Source organism: Ochotona princeps, chromosome 17 (genome assembly GCF_030435755.1).
Source record: "Ochotona princeps isolate mOchPri1 chromosome 17, mOchPri1.hap1, whole genome shotgun sequence".
Lineage (NCBI taxonomy): Eukaryota > Metazoa > Chordata > Mammalia > Lagomorpha > Ochotonidae > Ochotona > Ochotona princeps.
The window spans coordinates 31568315-31587540 of record NC_080848.1 but is presented as its reverse complement, the minus strand read 5'-3'; the positions used below and the strand labels follow the sequence as shown (position 1 = coordinate 31587540).

The 19226-nt window shown below is 55.0% G+C and overlaps 2 protein-coding genes across 2 annotated transcripts; one reads left to right on the top strand and one right to left on the bottom strand.

The window, feature by feature from the left end:
- Positions 1-58: 58 nt before the first annotated feature.
- FNDC8 (fibronectin type III domain containing 8) lies at positions 59-8026 on the top strand. Its single transcript, XM_004593858.3, has 4 exons — positions 59-317; positions 4724-5093; positions 7066-7305; positions 7768-8026. Exons 1-4 carry the CDS (start codon positions 109-111, stop codon positions 7918-7920), a joined length of 972 nt encoding a protein of 323 aa, XP_004593915.2. The 5' UTR covers positions 59-108; the 3' UTR covers positions 7921-8026.
- Positions 8027-9866: 1840 nt separating this feature from the next.
- Positions 9867-16354, bottom strand: NLE1 (notchless homolog 1). The gene is made up of 13 exons (XM_058676047.1): positions 16212-16354; positions 15916-16056; positions 15172-15389; positions 14510-14589; positions 14066-14142; positions 13851-13948; positions 13404-13596; positions 12829-12964; positions 12637-12683; positions 11885-12087; positions 10813-10972; positions 10662-10732; positions 9867-10172 (listed from the first exon to the last, which is right to left on the bottom strand). The coding sequence occupies exons 1-13, from the start codon at positions 16233-16235 to the stop codon at positions 10160-10162; spliced, it is 1461 nt and encodes a 486-aa protein (XP_058532030.1). The 5' UTR covers positions 16236-16354; the 3' UTR covers positions 9867-10159.
- Between the last annotated feature and the right edge of the window lie 2872 nt (positions 16355-19226).

The window sequence follows — 19226 nt, the reverse complement described above, 5'->3', positions numbered from 1 at the left end:
CCCGTTGCACCCCCAGCCTGCCCCACTAAGGGCGGGTCTGCCGGGCCCGTGGTTTCTCTCTGCTTCCTGTGTCCTGCATGGCGGTGGCTGTGGTCCGTCACAGACCAGATGGCAGCGGAAGCACTCTGTAAAGTGGGAGATGGGGAAGAGGCCCTGCTGAAGAAGGAGAACCTCAACCTTAGGAATGCACTGGAACAGCTGCCAAAGCCCTTTGTGAACCCCAAGTCTATGAACCGCACTGTCACCACCAAAGGACTCCCACTTTCTTCAAGAGGCACTTTGGCTAACTTCTTGGAGGAAGAGACCACCAATCTCGGGTAAGAGACTCAGTTCTGGTCCTTCCCTCTGTCCACAGGCTGGGGGACAGGGACAAAGCCTTGAAGAAGCCACACTGCCTCGTCTGGCACAACCAAGTCCCAGGGTTCCCCAGGGAAACCCCATGTTTGCAGGTTGCACCTGTCTGTTTATTCCTAAGCCCTGAATCGGTGATTGGAGTCTAAGGCTCTTCTCCCTCCAGGAAGCCTTCCTGGATTAGATGGAGCTCTGCTGTTGCTCATCCTACTCTGTCTGGCCACTGACCTAGCTACCACCAGCGCTGCGCCCCTCTCCCTCAGTCCTCTCCTTTATCTGCCCCCACATCCGATTTGGGGTTAGCTGATTTTTCTCCATGAAGATTGGTGAGCCTCACTCCCCAAGTCCTTGGCCCGCTGCTGTTCGTGTCTGGCCCTGGGTTAAGCCCTGGGACTGCAGCGGAGAAGAAAGCACGGTGGCTTTCCTAAAGAGCGCCCAGGCTGCTGCTGCATGGGAGCTTGGGGCAGGGGTGTGGTCAGCAACCATGGGGACAGCCCAGCTTGCTCAGGACTGTGCTGGGCGCCTGGAGGAGCTGGAGGGGCCTCAGGAAGCTTGTGTGACGTCGGGAGAGGCTCCAGCTAGAGGCAGCTTCTCAGATGAAAGGAAACAGGAGTTGAATCACCAGGCAAGGGAAGGCGTGAGCCAGGAGAGAATGGCGCTGCCGGGCGAGGTGCGCAGAGGGAATGAAGATGCAGGCAGCTTCAGGATGTGTGACCCGTGCAGCCTCACCCCACCTCGTGCTCTCAAGGGGACTGCCCTGAACGGAAGGCTCCACTGTCACCGACGCTAAAGACTTAACCCCTTCTCAACACGTGGCTCAGTGCTACACATGCACCAGACCCCATAGACTACGTGGCTGGCACTTACTTCAAGTGTCCACCCAGGGCTGGCAGAGGGCGCCTGGTCAGGAGAGGAACACGAGGGCGCTGGAGTCAGGGAGGAAAATCTGGGTCCATCAGTCCACCCTATGAGGGAGGAAGGGAGGTACACGCTGTGGATTATAACCCATGACATGGGTCAGGAGATCCTCTCAGTTACGGCAGTATGTTAAAGATGAACAGAATCAGAAAGTATTGGTCCCTGAAATGTTTAGTTATAGGTATATATTGTTAAGCCAAGTTGCCATATTACATGTTTATTTATTACATATATTTTATACACATACTTATATTTAAATATGTATTTCTTACTTTTTAAAAAAGATTTATTTATTTTTACTGTAAACTCAGATATACAGAGAGGAGGAGAGACACAAGGGAAGATCTTCTGTCCAATGATTCACTCCCCAAGTGACCACAATGCTGGTGCTGCGCCCATCTGAAGCCAGGAGCACAGATCCTCTTCTGGGTCTCCCACACGGGTGCAGGGTCCCAAGCCTTTGGGCTATCCTCCATTGCTTTCCCAGGCCACAGGCAGGGAGCTGGATGGGAAGTGCAACAGCTGGGATTAGAACCGGCGCCCATATAGGAACCCGGCACATGCAAGGCAAGGACTTTAGCCGCTAGGCTACCGCGCGGTGCCCAATGTATTTCTTACTTTTGATCAAAGTAAAAACAAAACAAAACAAAACAAAACAAAGAACAGGTAGACCAAAAGCAATCTTCTATCTGCTAGTTTCACAGGAGTGGGACACTTGAGCCAAGTCTCCGTGTGGTCAGTAGGGACTCAGCTGTGTGAGCAATCCCTTGCTCCTCCCAGCAGGAAGCTGGAATTAGGTGTGTAGCTGGGTCTCACGCTCAGGCACTCCCATGTGGGATTCAAGGATCCTAAGCAGCATTGTAACCCCCACATCCAATACTTGCCCTGATTAAAAATCTGAATATCAGAGCCCGGTGTGGTAGCCTAGTGACTAAAGTCTTTGCCTTGAATGTGCCAGGATCTCATATGGGTACCAGTTCTAATCCTAGCCACCCCACTTCTCATCCAGCTCCTGCTTGTGGCTTGAGAAAGCAGTCGAGGATGGCCTAAGGCTTTGGGACCCTGCACCCGCGTGGGAGACCCAAAAGAAGCTCCTGGCTCCTGGCTTCGGATTGGCTCAGCTCCAGCCATTGTGGCCACTTGGGAAATAAATCATCAAATGGAAGATCTTCCTCTCTGTCTCTCCTCCTCCCTGTATATCTGACTTTCCAATAACAAATAAGTAAATCTTAAAAAAATCTTTGGATATGATGTACAAGGTTTTTCTTTGTAGCAGCAGAGAATTGGCAGCAACATAAACATCCACAAACTAGAAAAAAAAATACAACAGTTAGGATGACTCAGCCAGAGTTACAGGACAGTGAATACGAACGAAACTGAACACAGTGCTGAATGAAAAAAGCAAACTGCAAGTGGATATGTTCTATTTTATTTATATGAAGTCTAAAAACATGCAAGATAATTGATCTCACATAGTGAAGACATCCATCTATAACAAACCATAAAGACACCATGAATAATAAATCCAGAATGGAACAGGCACTGTACTGGTTATCTCTGTGTGGTGGAGGCGGAGTGGTATTCCCCTGGGGGCTGTGCCAGCACTATTAAGGTTTTGATTTTTGAATCTGGAGAAGTGGTAAAGGGAGGCTCAATATATTCTTTTTTTTTAAGACTTATTTTATTTTTATTGGAAAGTCAGGTTTACAGAGAGCAAAGACAGAGAGAGAAAGATCTTCTATCTGCTGGTTCACTCCACAGTAGCCCAACGGCTGGAGCTGAGCTGATCCAAAGCCAGGACCCAAGAGCTTCTTTTGGGTCTCCCATGTGGGTGCAGAGTCCCTAGGTTTTGGGCCATCCTTGACAGCTTCCCCAGGCCACAAGCAGGGAGCTGGATGGGAAGTGGAGCTGCCGGGATACGAACTGGCGTCCATATGGGATCCTGGAATGTGCAAGGCGAGAATTTTAGCCACTAAGCTACCATGCCAGGCACTCAATATATTCTTGGTATCTTCATGGATGTCTAAAATATTTCTATACTTTTATACTTTTAAAAAGAATTTTTTTAAAGGTAGAGTGACAGAGAGAAAGAGGGAGAGAGAGAAAGATTGTCCACCCTCTGGTACACACCCCAGATGCCTGCAACAAGCATGGCCAGCCAGGCTGAAGTCAAGGTCTCCCACGGAGGTGGTTCACACACCTGAGCCATCACCCGTGACCTCTGAGCTGCATTAGCAGGAAGCTGGATTGGAAGGATATGTGCTGAGTACAGAGTAGCAGGGTCTTGAACCAGGAACACCAACATAGGACACGGATGTCCCAAGCAGTGTCTTAACATTCCACAACATAAACACCATCCCCCTCCAATATATAGAGATATTTCCCTGTCCTACTGTTAATTTGTTTTAAGATTTATTTGTTTTAATTTGAAGGGCAAAGTTACAGAGAGGGAAGGAGAGAGAGATCTTCCATCTACTGGCTGTAATGGCAGGAGTTGAGCTAATCTGAAGCCAGGAGCCAGGATCTTCCTCCTGCTCTCCCACACAGGTGCAGGTCCTAGGGCCTTGAGCCATCCTCCACTGCTTTCCCAGGTCACAAACAGGGAGTTGGATTGGAAGTGGAGCTGCTGGGACTTGAACTGGCACCCATATGGGATGCTTGCTCCTCAGGTGGAGGCTTAATCTACCATGCCATGGTGCTGGCCCCCAATTTTTTTTTTTTGAAATTTTTAGACTTATTTGAAAGAGTGATGAGAGAGGAGTAACAAAGATTTTCCACCTGCTGGTTGACCCCCCAGATGGCTGCAAGGGCCCTCATTGGACCAGGCTAGGAGTCAGGAACCTAGACCTCCATCTGGGTGTTCCCACGTGGGTGCAGGGGCCCATGTGCTTGAGTCATCTTCTGCTGTCCCAGGTACATTAGCAGGGAGCTGGATTGGAAGCAGAACAGCCAGGACTCAAAGGGTCTGCTCTGATACAGGATGCTGACGTCACATGTGGTGCTTTAACCGGCCGTGCCGAAATGCCAACCCTGTAATTTTATAGATGATGTATTAAGAAATATTTTTTAACATGTAAATCAATACTAGTGATGTCATTAAATAGTATATCATAGTACATAGATAATAGGATAGCTTAATTTATCATTTTCCTTTTGGGGGCTTATATTTTCCCACATCCATTCCCTTGGGTATCTATACCCTACTTCATAGGAGGACTTAACATGCTAGCAGTACTTGTCAAATTGTAGTTCTCAGCACTCCTGCTCGAGTCCTCTATGGCTCTTATTGGAGATGCAGCCTCTGCAGTTCCATCCCCACGGAATCCAGGGACTAAGTAGAGATTGCTCTTTTCTGAGTCCCTGGGGCAGGTGCAATGTCCTCCTGCAGAGCAGTGGGGCTGGATAGGCTGGGGGCCTCCCTCCCCTGACTCCCCCGTCTCTCCTCTCACTTCAGGAAACCAATGCCCACGGAAGATTCTGAGTTCAGCTCCGATGACACCAGCGTCACGCCCATGTCGTCCACCCTGATGAACCCTGTCAAACTGGCCGTGAGTCAGCCCAATAGCAGCTTCTTTGCAGGCATCCTTGAGGGCGAGCTGAACAAACTCAGCTTTCCCTCCCGGGCCAAGAAAACAGACAAGGATGACCTGGCCCTCTGCCCCCGCCCGTCTAAGTCCCAAATGACCCCCGGGAGGCTGGTAGACCTCGACAACCCTGCGCTGGACACAGACACCTCCTCCACGCACTCCGAATCCTCCGTGGTCGTGGATGTGCCCGAGGCCCCGTTCATCTGTGAGCACACCGTCAGCGACTCCACGGCTGTGGTGCGTTTCCCTTGTCGGTACAGTTCTGCAAAGAAGCTCTGTGCCAGGTCCCATGCCAGGCCCCGAGCTGAGCTGTGTGGGGCGTGTGTAGGCAGCCCTCATGGTTTAGGAAGGGAGAGAGGTGTTTCCCTTGTTGGTACAGTTCTGCAAAGACGTTTGTGCCAGGTTCCGTGCCAGGCCCCGAGCTGAGCTGTGTGGGGTGTGTGTAGGCGGCCCTCATGGTTCAGAAAGGGAGAGAGAGCATGGTTATGAAGAACTCCCAGGGCAAGATGCTATGGGAAAAATTCCATCCGATTCTACCAAGAATCCACAAGGAAACATTCTTTCTGTCTGCAGCCTCAGCTTGGTGGCTTCTGGGACCCTCTATGCTGGACCCCAGAAGTAGGTTTTAAGCACCCGGAGATGGGAGTGTCCGCTGGAGAAGCTGGCTCTAGCAAAGGCTCACTGGTGGGACAGTGCAAGAGGAGATGACCCCTGGCCCCAATCCAGGGCATCTCACATGCTCATCCTCCTAAGGTCACCTGTCAGCTTGTGAAAATCCAGATTTCTGGACCTCCTCCATGGAGGGTCGGGGTGAGGTCAGAGAACATTAATCACTCTGATTGCCAGGTGATGTGCTGCTGCCGCTGGGAGGACCACGCTCGGGTGCACAGCCCTAGAGTATGGGAAGAAGAGCAGAGAGGGAGGGTGACTCAGGGACCATTTCCCAGAAGGCCCCACAGCTTGGTGCTAGAAAGGCCTTCCGTCAGGCACAGGTGTACCTGAGCTGCCTTTGAGGCAGATGACTCTGGAAGCCATGTGTCCAGTGGCCCAGAGCCATGTTTATTTTTCTTTCTTTTTTTTTTTTGAAGATTAATTTTTTTTTATTTTTTTTATTTTTATTTATTTTTTTTAAAGATTTATTCATTTTATTACAGCCAGATATACACAGAGGAGGAGAGACAGAGAGGAAGATCTTCCATCCGATGATTCACTCCCCAAGTGAGCCGCAACGGGCCAATGCGCGCCGATCCGATGCCGGGAACCTGGAACCTCTTCCAGGTCTCCCACGCGGGTGCAGTGTCCCAAAGCTTAGGGCCGTCCTCAACTGCTTTCCCAGGCCACAAGCAGGGAGCTGGATGGGAAGTGGAGCTGCCGGGATTAGAACCGGTGCCCATATGGGATCCCGGGGCTTTCAAGGCGAGGACTTTAGCCGCTAGGCCACGCCGCCGGGCCCGATTAATTTATTTTTATTACAAGTCAGATATACAGAGAGGAGGAGAAACAGAGAGGAAGATCTTCCGTTCGATGATTCACTCCCCAAGTGAGCGCAACGGCTGGTGCTGTGCCGATCCAGAGCCAGGAGCCAGGAACTTCCTCCAGGTCTCTCACATGGGTGCACGGTCCCAAGGCTTTGGGCCCGTCCTCGACTGCTTTCCCAGGCCACAAGCAGGGAGCTGGATGGGAAGTGGAGCTGCCGGGATTAGAACCGGTGCCCATATGGGATCCTGGGGCTTTCAAGGCAAGGACTTTAGCCGCTAGGCCACGCCGCCGGGCCCAACACTGAGAATTCTTGGCTGGAAGGCAGACTAGAGACAGAGCAGACATGGGCCAGCGGGAGTCTGCTGTGTGGTCAGAACTTCCTGTGACAGTCAGGCAGCTGGTGGGCCCTGGGGACTGGAGCAGGGACCTTGGCTCTGCTGCTTAAGTGCTGTGACTGTGCTCCCACTTTCAAAGAGTAAAGTGAACGAGATGATCCTTAGGGTCCCTCTCAGAAGGAAACACGGGGTGCTAGCTGTGTAGCTCCTGCTTTGGGGCAGGTGGTTCCCCAGCCAGGGATGGAGCTCCTTGTCCCTCCCATCAGACCTGACTGGGTCCCAGCAGGAGCAAGGGAGAGGGATGTGTCCTGTGACCCATGTTGTGGGGTGGTGGGTAGGACTAGAAAGGATGGGCCAGGTCTGTGGAAGCCTCGGGGCTCTCTCTCTCACTCTAGATCTCCTGGACCTATTCCCTGGGCAAGCAGCAGGTCAGTTTCTACCAGGTGCTGTTGCAAGAAGTGGCCAAGAAAACAGAGGATGCTGACTCGCCCAAGGCAAACAACCGCCCATGGATCTTCAACAAGATCTTGGGCACCACGGTCAAGTTGATGGAGCTGAAGCCCAACACCGGCTACTGCCTCACCGTCCGTGCAGCCAATGCAGCTGGGGTGGGGAAGTGGTGCAAGCCCTACAAAGTAAGCCTGGACGAAAAGGGGCCCCGGGGCCCGGGGTCTGATGCCTGAAGCCAGGAAGGCAGCCCTGTGTCCTAGCTGGGAGGCTTCAAGTCAGACCACTGTAATGCCTCGCTTCCAAAGCCATTGGTTTTGGATTCCTCTACTTTGCACAAATTTGCGTGTGCCAGGCAGTCAAGGCAAACGGGGATGGCAAGAGGCTAAAGTGGGGGAAGTCATGAGCACCCTGAGAATGGGCAGGGGCACTGAGGAGGGGTCAAGGACACTCAGCTCTTTGGTTGGAATTGTCACGTGAGTGGGGAGGTGCAGGTGTGAGTCCTGCCTTGTTGGACCTGTCTCCATATCCAGGATCTCATCTGGAAAAAAAAAGGGGGGGGGGGGAGGGTTGGAGGACCAGGGATGGGCAGCCAGGCTCTGATGTGGTAGGAAGGGGACATTTTGAGGAGTTTCCTTGTTCCGTTCTAGTTTGCGACCGTGGCCACTGACTACAACAGCTTTCCCGAGAACAATCCCATTCAGATTACCGTGCAGCGCCGGGAGCCCCAGCGGAAAACCGTGGCCATCACGGTGGAGGAGATGCGGAGGGTTGAAGACCTGGAACACTTATTTCCCTACTGAGGGTAGGCCCCGGGAGGCCCCCATCCTCCTCCAGCTTCAGCCCAGGCCCGCAGGAACATGAACTGCACTGTACCACCAGCACCATGCCAGAGAACCTGATCACCCTGACGGCCCAGGGCGTGGCACTGGTACCCCCTGCTGGGCTGCAGCTGAGGCTAGACAGGGGCCCCACTCCCCTGGAGACATCTCAGGCCAGGCTCAACCACTGCCTACTGCTGTTACGCTCCCTGCTTCCCCAGATCTGGGCTGGGTCCAGGTTCCTCATTAAAGAACTGCAGGTCATCCAACCTTTGGAAAGTCTGTTTCAGGCTGGCTCCCCCAGCCCCCTCCCCAGGGCCTAGCTTCTGACAGACCAAGAGTTCCAGAGTGGAGGTGGCTGGGTGATGGGACAGTGCCATCACCTGCTGCCTGCCTCTGCCATTGCCCCTTCGCTTGTGGGAGGAAGAGACTAACAGAAAAGTAGCTACCAGGAAAGTAGCTGGACAGATGTGTGGCAGCACAGAGACTTGGTGCTGGAGGCCAGCACTGGAAGGACATGGTGCTGAGTGTACAAGCTTCATGGTAGGCTTGGTGGAATCCTGGCCCTTCCTCTTGCTGCGTGAGAAGACAGGGGCAGGTCACAGATGCCCCGGCCTCAGTTCCTCATCAACACCATGAAGATGTGGTGCTCTTCCAGGCACGGGTGTAAGCTGTGACAAGCTCCTGAACCAAGGGAGGGTTCGGCAGGTGGCACAGAGCCACACAGCAGACATATAAGGTGGGAGCCGAGCCACAGCTCTGTGGGCTGTGTGGGAGGAATGGATACAAGCACTGTGGCCCTCAGTAAGGCTCCAGGTTAGCAGCAGATGCAGGGGACCAGTGGTGGCTAGGCGGGACCAGACAGCAACCAGGTGGGGATTGCTTTCCTGGCTGCAGAGTCCCAGGACCAAGAACCATCCCAACCACATCACTTGTCTACCCTATGTCCCCAGCACAGCACTTGTGGCCAGCACAGCCTCAGAAAACTTTACATAAAAATCCTTTATTTGGGCCTGGTGAAGTAGCCTGACAGCTAGGGTCTTCACCTTGCACACACCAGGATCCCTTATGGGCACAGGTTCTAATCACTTCCCATCTAGCTCCCTGCTTGTGGCCTGTGAAAGCCTTTGGATCTTGCACCCGGTGAGGGATCTGGAAGAGGTTCCAGGATCCTGGCTTTGGACTGGAGCAGCTCCGGCCTTTGCAGTCACTTGGGGAGTGAATGAGACGATGGATCTTCCTCTTCCTCTCTGTATATCTGACTTTCCAATAAATACAAATCTTAAAGAAAAAAATGTTTTATTTATTTCCAACTTGAAAGACAGAGGGTAAGATCTCACACCTACTAACTCACCCCCTCCCAGATGCTCACAAGCTGGGGGCTGAGCCAGGCAGAAGCCAGGAGCCCAGAACCCCACCCAGCTCTCTCACCTGGGCGGTGGGACCTGAGTACTTGAGCCATCAACCATGTGCTGCCTCCCAGGGGGCACAGTAGTGCTGAGACTTGAACCCTCCCTCAAGCTATGGAAGGCAGGTGCCCTAGTGCCATCCTAACTGCTTTGCCAAGCACATGCCCTGCAAGATATTCTCTGTGCTATGCAGAGCTGGAGCCTCCAGCTGGCAGGACCAAGGGCCCGAGGATCCTAACCGTGCTGAATTCTGGTTCACGTAAATGGCCATGTGTGGCCAGTGCCTTCTGTACTGGACAGTGCAGCCCTAGCAAATCCTCCGGCCACAACGGCACTAACCTTTCTGACAGACAGTAGGATAAGCGAGGGAAGGCGACTTCCTGGACATTTTTGGGTTTTGGCCTCATCTGATGCAGGGGAGCAGGCCAGACAAATGGGTTTAGCACAGTCCCTGATTGAACCCTGAGCTTCTACAAGAAGACGCAGCCCAAACACAAAATATGTTATTTATTTCATAGTCACACAACCTGTGGTTTGCCCCTGAGCAGAGCTGACCCTTGGAAAAGAATACAGGGGCAGCATCGGAGGCTGGTCAGCCAGTCAAGAGTGGGGCCCCGACCTGAGACAACCTCTGGTTTCTGGCCCTGGGTGGTGCCACAGGGAAGGCACCTACAGAGACCGAACAGGGTACATCGGCATCCTCAGGTCACCACCGGTGAGGGGCTATGCAAGGCCACCCCAGTTCTGCTCCTGCAGGGCAGGCAGCCGGCTAAGACACCATCAAGGAAGGGTTGAGAGAAACATGGGGCTCCTCATCTCCTCCATCTGTGAAGAAGGGAAGTGAGACGGTAAGAAGGCTGCCATACAATCCCGGTCCACTGTTGGGGAGCATGGCTGTGCCCTGCTCTGGCCACTCACACAGCAGGTGCACCTACCTTCCCAGCTAGGCACTCGGCAGCGAGCACCCTTGTCAAGGACCGCACTTTAGGTCTCAGAGTGTACTCCCTTTAACCCCAAGAAAGCAGTTCACCAAGTCTCCGTGACTGCACCACACAAGGCAGAAACAGGATGGGCACTCCAGGCGCAGTGCCTGAAGCCCAGGCTATAACAACCACCACACACACTGCCTGATGCTGGGCAGACACCGGATGCATCCCCTAGGCAGGCGCCCAAGGACTGTCAGGCTCTCCTCAATCCTGCAGCTCCTGGCACATGCCCCTTTGCCCACTGAGACCTCTGTCTTCCTATCTCCTCAGGACTGTCAGCCTCTGGGGGCACCCGCCTGAGCACCCTGACTGCCCACATCCCACTCACATCCGCAGGCACTTGTCCTTCCCGCCGCTGGCGACTCTCTGGCCATCCGGGCTCCAGTCGACAGCATACACCTACCCCAGGGAAGACGAGTGAGGTGGTGTTGGGAGAGTTGGGCTGCCGTCTCAGTCCCCCTACCCAGGGAGTACTCCACCTCATCGGCGTGGCCTGGTAGGTCTGTGGCCAGCTTCTGGGCCTTCACATCCCACACCTTCAGCGTGCTGTCACTGCTGCCGCTCACCAGCAGCCGGCTGTCAGCAGACCATGCAATCTGGTACACTGCGGCCACATGGCCACGCAGGGAGGCCAGGTACCTGGGCAGGGAAGAGGCTGGGTGTCAGATCGTCATCCTGCCTGAAGGGTCCCTGAGGTCCCCCAGCAGTGGCTCTTAACCCCGGCTGCCGGCTAGAATTTCCCAGGAACTTTTATAGACTCTCCCCGCCTGGCACCTGCTCCAGACCATTTAGATCATTACCAGTCGTAACTGTTTTTGCAAAACTCCTCCAAATGGGCTGACTCGAGGGTGCCTCCTGCCAGGCCTCCATATCGGCACCGCTCTCATGCCTTAAGATCCAACATTGCCACCTGCTTAGTCCATCTGCCCCACGCCCCTCCTATACAATAGCTGCTTGCTGGCAGGTGGCCGCAGCAGCAGCTAGCCAGGCCCACGTGAAACCTGGTGGTTAACACTGTCCAACTGGGACTCCAGTCAGGATTTTAAGCCTCTCAGGGACTCAGTTCCAGACAGACAACCAGGTCCCTTTACTGCTTTTCTCTGCTGGTCTGTATCCTGGCCTCTGGCCTCCCCTCCAACCTAATTAGCCCTGAGAACACTGCCTGTGACTCACGCCAGGTGACCTCATCAAAATGTCTGATCAAAAACAGGCTGCTGATCGACCATACTCTGGGGATGGACTACACTGAGGAGGGGTGGGGCGCTGAGGATGATAAGCGCACTGCCCCAAACCTACTTCCCACTTCCCTAGCACCTTGGCTACTTCTAAGGTCACTTCCCTCTTAATATAGCAAATGAACCCACACTGTTCAGACACACTAGCTTGGGTCCTACACATGCCATTTCATGGATCCTTTTAACAAAGCTAGGAGGCAGGGAGCCAGTGGCATACACAAAGGAAATGGGCCCCAAGCCCGCATTGCGAGGATGGGGCACACAGAGCTCTTCCCACCTCTCTCTCCGTGCAGAGCAGGGTCCCTGCCCCACTCACTTGCCAGTCCTGCCGTCCCATAGCTTGATGGATTTGTCAAAGGAGGCGCTGGCCACGATGCGCGCGTCGGGGGAGAAAAGCACCTGATTGATGAGGGCCTGGTGTCCCGTCATCCGTGCCAGGGGCTTCTTGTCCTCTGCTGGGGACCACAGGAACAGGGTGAAGTCATCTGAGCCAGACACCAGCCTCTCCGGGCCCTGGCCCTAGGGCAGGCAGAAGGCACACCACATCAGACTCGGACAGGAAGGGGAGCCCACTGCACTGACTCACCGACACCAGGGACAGAGGCCAGGGTGATATGGGAGTATGGGCAAGTCACTTTACTCATAAGGAAAAGGCAAGACTGTGCTCCTAGCATGACTTCTAAGCTGTATATTCATAGGAAAGAAATTACATGGCACAGTGAGGGGACATGTCCATGTGTGTTATACATATGGATGCTTGTACATGACATGTATATACATGACGCTGGTAACACTGGATGGCTCTCAGGGAATGAATGCATGGTATATAGAAGGGAGTAGTGGTGGTGAATTTTCTGGATTCTTTGATCGTTAGATGTGAATGTGTCTGCCAACACACTAAATCAAATAGAAGTGCCTTACTTATTTCACAATGGACAAACAAAATCAATGAAGAGCCCTCTAGCACGTTCAGGTTTCCAGATTCAGGCTGGCCAGGAAGGACCCTCCAGAATAGGCAGCCGGAAGGGAGGGGACCCCACAGGACTGGGGACGCACTGCTGCACTCACCCGCACAAGGTTGTAGCGACTCAGTGCCTTCTCTTTCCACTCCTGCACTGTGTCAGGTACCGCGGGGGTGAGAAGGTGAGGAACGAGGCTGATTAGAAAACCCAACACCAACAGCCAACGCTCCCATCCATGGGACGACAGAGCCAGCTTCCTTCCGAGCTGCCTTCCCCCTCTGTCTCCTGTTTAACTCACAGGACCCCTGCAGGTCTTGGGCATTCACTGTGGCCTCGGCTGGCTCGAAGGCCCCTGTGCGCAGGGCGTAGTCGGTGCTGAGTGCCATGGTGTTCACCCAGTGGCCATGGCCTTGCAGCGTCCGGCACAGCACACCCTAAGGTGGAGAAAGATGGGTCCAACTCTAACACACTCGGACCTTTGGAAGACCAGCCTAGGAGAACTCGGGAGGCCTGGGACTAAGTATCAGGACCCCAAGGCTTCATCACTGTTACCATGACCGTAACCAAACCCTCCTTCTGGGCTCAAGTCTCTCCTTGCATATGAGATGAGGGTACTGCAGCAAGTCACTGTTTCTGAAGACAAGTTCATGGAAGTGGACTTTAGAATAAAGGGGCTCTAGTAAGTCTGGGACGTGGCAGGCTTGATAAAGAGCTCAGCTCTGCTAATGGGGATGCTGAAACCTACACTGTGGTTATAGACGAGCACACCCTGGTCCCCGAAACACTGCCCCTACTGTCCCTGACACCCCGGTTGCTCCCGGGTGCCCGCATCCCGTGACCTGAGATTGGTTTCTGAACCCTTCCAGCTCTTACGTCGTGAGCCCTCCAGACTTTGATGGTACGGTCCTGGGAAGCAGAGTAGAGCAGCCCGTCTCCTCCCCAGCGGAGACAGGTGACTGACTGTGTGTGCCCCGTGAGGATGCGCTCACAGCGGCCTGCCGTTGTGTCCCACACCCGCACGCTGCCATCCTTGGAGCTGCTGGCCACGTAGCGGCACTCGGGGTTCCTGGCAAAGGGGAGGGAGATATGACTTCATTTCTCTCTCTGCAAACATCTGCCAACCATTCCCCAAAAGCTAGGAGAAGCTCAACGGCCTCCTGACCCTAGGAGGTGGTACCCAGGCCCTGAGATAAGCAGCGCCCCCGCCACCTGCCAGGTGTCTATCCCATTCCTTTGCATCAGGCTTCTCCACAGGGAACCAGTGGAGGGACAGCTATGCACTCCAGCACAGGGGTCCCTGGTTCAGTTAGCATCACTTACACGTGCAGGGGCTCCCAACTCAGGCCTGTGATCCACTTGCTGTGGCCGGCAAGGGTCCGGCCCACCTGCTTCCCCGTGCTGGGGTCCCATAGGAGAATCTGAAAGACAGCAGCTCACCAAGTAACTGTCCCTGAACATTCCAGAACCAGATTCTAAACATTCCCCCAGGGAGGAAGCCCCTAACCCTTCCCTAATTTAGCCAGACCACCACGTACCTGGCCATTCTTGCAGCCCGAAGCCAGCTTCTTGCCATCTGGGGACCATGCTATGCTAAGGACCCAGTGTCTGTGCCCTAAAACAGGAGGAAGAGCCCAATCCATCTTTACTAAGGCTGAGCAGTGTGTCTGGTGTACCACCACGACTCCTCTGCCACTTCCTGAACACAAGCACCAAGCACGACAGGACAAAAGGGTGTGGTGGCGGGTAAGGGCAAGCACAGCCTGCAGGCTGATTTTGGGCAGCCTCTTGTTGATGGCCACACTCATCATTCCTGCCATGACACATACATGTGCACGTGTGCACACGCGCACATACACACAGCATCCACTGCAACTGTTGCTAAGGTCTGGGGCCAACTGGAGTTTGCTGAGCCCTGAGCACACCAGTTGCCCGCTGCCATCATTGCATTCAGCTCCCCTAAAAGGGCCATGCACACTGACCCTTGCACGTGAAATGCGGTGTCTCGGTGCTGAGGTCCCAGAAGCGCACGGTAGTGTCTCCAGAGCCACTGGCTAGGTACCTGGAGGGGAAGGGGTACACTGACGGATGGCTGGAGCAGAGGATGGAGGCAAGGCCTGCCCTTGACCCCATGGGCACTCCCACTCCCTACTCAATCGCCTTCTGTGGACAGAACCCGGGACCAGGGAGTCAACTCCCACCTTTCCCCTTCCCTGTCAAATGCTGTTGGGGTGGGGGGGGGGGTCCACCTATGGCCACGGTACTCCTAAAGCTTGTCTGACCCTCTTTAGGAAAACAGGGGCTGCACCCATTCCTCTCCCCTGAGAAACACTAGGACGCTGAGGCCACTTGGGACAAGGCTCCAGCAGGCCGCTTCCCCCTTGTTCTCTGGAGCGCCCACAGCTCTGACCAGTACGTCAAATCTCTCATTATTCTGAGCCTCACAAGGGAAAGGGAACTCACACAGGGGGGAGGGCTGTGCACACGGCTCCAATCTCCCAAAATCAGGGGCAGGCAGGCAGGCAACCTTGGACTTCTAGGATGACCTCACTAAAGAAATCCCCTACTTTGTAACCCGGGGGACCCTCCCCACCCCGGTCAGAGGCCTCTCGCACACACCCTGCCCCACAGGAGCTGTTCTCACTTTCCCGTGGGGCTGAAGGCCACAGAGATGACAGCCTCACTGTGTCCCTCCAAGGAGCTGGTGCAGCGGGTCACGGCCCGGACCCTGAAGATGGCCTGCGGCTGGTAGACGATGTCCAGGACCTGCTCTGTCTCCACCGCCTGGGACTCGAGCGTCTTCCCCAGTGAGGACACGATCTCGGCATCGTGCACGTAGAAGGCCAGCGGCAGGGGCTCCTCCTGCAGGGCGAGGTGAAGGCCACAGTTCCGTGGGAGGACACAGAGGCTACGGGGCCATGGAGAGGGGAGGCCCCAGCAACTGCAGCACACACTGTTCCACATCCTTCCCCTTGGACCTCACTAACACGGAAGGGGAGGCAGACACTAACATTCCCTCTTGATAAACACATACACTCAAGGTCTTGCTGCTCACGACAAGCTCAGGCCCTCCCGCGTTAGCCAAATACCACACTGAGGCCATGAAGGCTCAGCACCAGACAGGATCTTCCAAGCCTCCACACCCTGAAGCATCCACATAAGAAACATCCAAAGAGCTGGTGAAGGAGGCCGACCTTCAGACCCTGGTTCCCGAGTGAGGGGTGGGGTTCTCAGGGTTCCAACTCCAGTGTCCCCTACGGGACACCCCGTAAAGCAGAGACATGCCTGTGTCCCGTACTGAAGGACTAGAGCCAGTGGCCACAGTGCTCCCAACGCAACCCGCCCCGGAGCTCCGCCCGGTGCTCTGCCTCCCACCTGGGACCCTCACCTGGGCCAGCAGCGCGTTGCACACGAGCTGCAGCCGGTCTGGCGTGATGTCCACGGGCACATCGAACGGGGAGCCCAGCAGCTGCCCGCTCTCATCCTGGAACTGCACCAGCAGCCGCTGCACGTCGCGTGCCGCCTCGTCCTGCGCCAAGAAGCCGGGTGGCCGTCAGCCTCGCCGCCGCCACCCGAGGGCCCCGCTCGGCCTCCCCCAGCACGCGAGCCGGGGCACCCCGAGTGGGCGACACCCCACGCCCCATTGGCCCGGTCCGAGACCCCGCACCCCACGCCCGCACACACCGGCCTGGCCGCAGTCGCCGCCATCCTGCAGCCCCACGTGGAGGCGACCGACCGCCGCGGGCCAGAGCGCCGCGCCGCCGGCACGTCGCCCCCTGGTGTTGCGGAGGGAAAAGTGCCGCGCGGAGGTGGCGGTGGCTCTCCCTGGCGCCCCCTGGCGTCCTCCCCGCTCTCCGCAGGGACCGTCGCCCGCGGACGAGGGCGGAGTGGGCCGGGCTCCTGCATGGGCAGCTTAGGAAGCCGGAAACGATCTTCTGGGTTGAAGGCGAGAATAACCGCCCTACTTTTTTTTAAAGGGGTCAAGTCAGTTGATAACGTCGGATGAGCCGGATGTCTTGTTAGTTCTGGGAAGCAGCCACGACGACGAGGAAGCCATGCTGTGTGTTCTAGGCGCGAGCCGCGTGAGCCTCACGCTGTTCTCTCCCCTCACAGACGCGACGCGGACACAGGGCCGGTGCTCTGGCCTGGCCGGCTTGCGGATTCTGCACCCTGAAGCAGAATCCTAAACACCCTGAAGCTGCGAGCTGTTCCCATCCCAGCAGGGGACGCCAGGCACCTTGCTGCCGGTTTCCGTCTTCAAACTTCTCCCTGTGCTTTAGACCAAACCCTGCCGGCTTTTCCTGAGCAAGGCGTAGCACTTTGCACAGGGACTACCCCCACCTGGACCGATTATAACCTGATTTATTCCCATCCTTACCCCCAACGCTGACATCCAAGGAGAAGGGGCTAAAACTGAGTCTGTCCAAAACCAGGAGCCAGGAGCTTCTTCTGTGTCTCCCACATGTGTGTAAGGATGCAAGCACTTGGGCCATCCTCCACTGCCTTCCCAGGCCACTAGCAGGAACCTGGACCAGAAGTGGAGCAGATGGGACATGAACTGGCACCCACGTGGACAGCCTGCTATGTCATGGCGCTGCCCCCTCATCCTTTATTCAACAAATATCCCTGCATATCTCCTGTATACCACACTCTCTTGTAGAGGTGAGATCAAAACAGAGTAAATATGGCTGCTTGCTAGCTGCAACACTTTTCGCTTCTGTTAACTTCTGCTTTGCTTGTTCAGCTAAGAAACTGTGTGAGTCTGCAGGCCTAATGACCTACGTGACCTTTAGTGCCAATGGCCTCCAATCCCATGAATCAAGGCCCCGGCCTGATTAACCCACCAGGTGGCACCAAGCCTGGACCAGAGGAGAGCCAGGCACGGGCTGCCCAGCCGAGATAAGCAGGGAATGTGGGGCCTTTCCTTCCTCACCCTACAAACTATTGTAAATTGCCCCTTTAGAGCTGTTGTAAACCGCCCCTATAAAAACCCTATGAATGTGCTGTTTGGGGCCGCACTCTGGTAAGGGGTATCAGTCCCGGCCGGCCAGCCAGCTGTTTGGTTGTCTTACCTCTCACTGTAATAAAATTTTGTTGTGACTGTCACTGGTGGATGTAACATTCTGTTTTAGTGGTGGAGTGGATGCAGCACTCTGCAGACATTTGGGTCAGTCAGTGAACAAAATAGCCCCAAATGCTGACCCTCTGAGCCTTAATGATGACTTGTCAGCATAGTAATAACATCTTCTACAATTTTGGGCTCACAGTGGATGTTTAAGAAATGCTTGTAGAGGAGCCCGGCGCGGTAGCGTAGTGGCTGAAGTCCTTGCCTTGCATGTGCCAGAATCCCATATGGGTGCCAGTTGTAACCCCAGCAGCCCCTTTTCCCATCCATCTCCCTGCTTGTGGCCTGGGAGAGCAGTCGAGGACGGCCCAAATCCTTGGGCCCCTGCATCCACATAGGAGACCCGGAAGAAGTTCCTGGCTCCTGGCTACAGGCTTCAGGTCGGCTCAACTCCAGCTGTTGCAGACACTTGGGGAGTGAATCAATGGATGGAAGATCTTCCTCTCTGTCTCTCTGCCGTAAAGCTTTCAAATAAAAATAAATAAATGTATTTTTTAAAGAAATGCTTATAGAATAAATTGTGGGGTCAGGAGTTAAGTCTAGGGGTTTGGGCCTGGTGCAGTGGCCTAGCTGCTAAAGTCCTCGCCTTGAATCTGCCAGGATTCCATATGGGCACTGGTTCTAATCCCAGCAGCTCCACTTCCCATCCAGCTCCCTGCTGTGGCCGGGGAAAGCAGTCCAGGACGGCCCAAAGCCTTAGGCACCCTGCATCCGCGTGGCAGAGACCTGGAGGAAGTTCCTGGCTCCTGGCTTTGGATTGGCGCAGCACCAGCCTTTGCGGTCACTTGGGGAGTGAATCATCGGACAGAAGATCTTCCTTTCTGTCTCTCCTCCTCTATGTATATCTGACTTTGCAATAAAAATAAATAAATCCTAAAAAAAAAAAAATAGTCTGGGGGGCTCTTGGACCTGAAGTCACAGAACTGGCCCGGCAGGATTTGTTATCCGACATTCCACAAAGGGGCCAGGGCTTGGGAGGTCATGCAGGCTGGGAATTTCTCCAGGCATTCATTCAAGTCCCAGCATGAGGCTGGGAGTGCAGCAGCAGCACCTACCCAAGGTCACACAGCTGCGAGTCTGAGGTCACCCGGCTGGGGACAGTCCAGAGCTGGTGCTCCTGCCTGGCCCACCAGGGGAGGCCAGATGCCCCCCACGTGTGCATTCATTTACTTGGGGCACCTGCCCAGTGGGCTGTGCTGGGCTCTGCGCAGGGCACGGGGCAGAGCCGAGCATAGAGACCTTGTCCTCATCCTCTGCGGCTCCTGCCCCAGGCCTGGTGACTCTGAGAGGTGGCAAGAATTCTAAGTCCAAAATGGGTGAGCAGGAGCAGTCGCCCCTTGCTACTGGTGATGAGGGATTCCTAGTTCCTGGCACAGGAAGAACCCCTGCCCACAGGGGTGTCTCAGCTGGCCCCCAGGGAGCAACAAGTTGGGGGTAAGGTGGAGACCTTAGTCCCAGGGAGCCCCAGTGTGACCCCACCCTGTTCTCAGGGAGGTCAGTGTGCTGGGTGCTGCATACAGCCCACCCTCAGCCAGCCCCCAGCCGTACCCATTTGCTCACTGTGGGGTGGGAGG

Coding starts and splice junctions, on each gene's coding strand:
- FNDC8 (XM_004593858.3), top strand. CDS start 109: ATGGCAGCGGAAGCACTCTGTAAAGTGGGAGATGGGGAAGAGGCCCTG. Junction 318..4,723: donor GAAGAGACCACCAATCTCGG/GTAAGAGACTCA, acceptor CTCTCACTTCAG/GAAACCAATGCCCACGGAAG. Junction 5,094..7,065: donor TCAGCGACTCCACGGCTGTG/GTGCGTTTCCCT, acceptor CTCTCACTCTAG/ATCTCCTGGACCTATTCCCT.
- NLE1 (XM_058676047.1), bottom strand. CDS start 16,235: ATGGCGGCGACTGCGGCCAGGCCG. Junction 12,965..13,403: donor AAGTCTGGAGGGCTCACGAC/GTAAGAGCTGGA, acceptor TCTCCACCTTAG/GGTGTGCTGTGCCGGACGCT. Junction 10,733..10,812: donor TACCAGGCCACGCCGATGAG/GTGGAGTACTCC, acceptor TCCCTGGGGTAG/GTGTATGCTGTCGACTGGAG.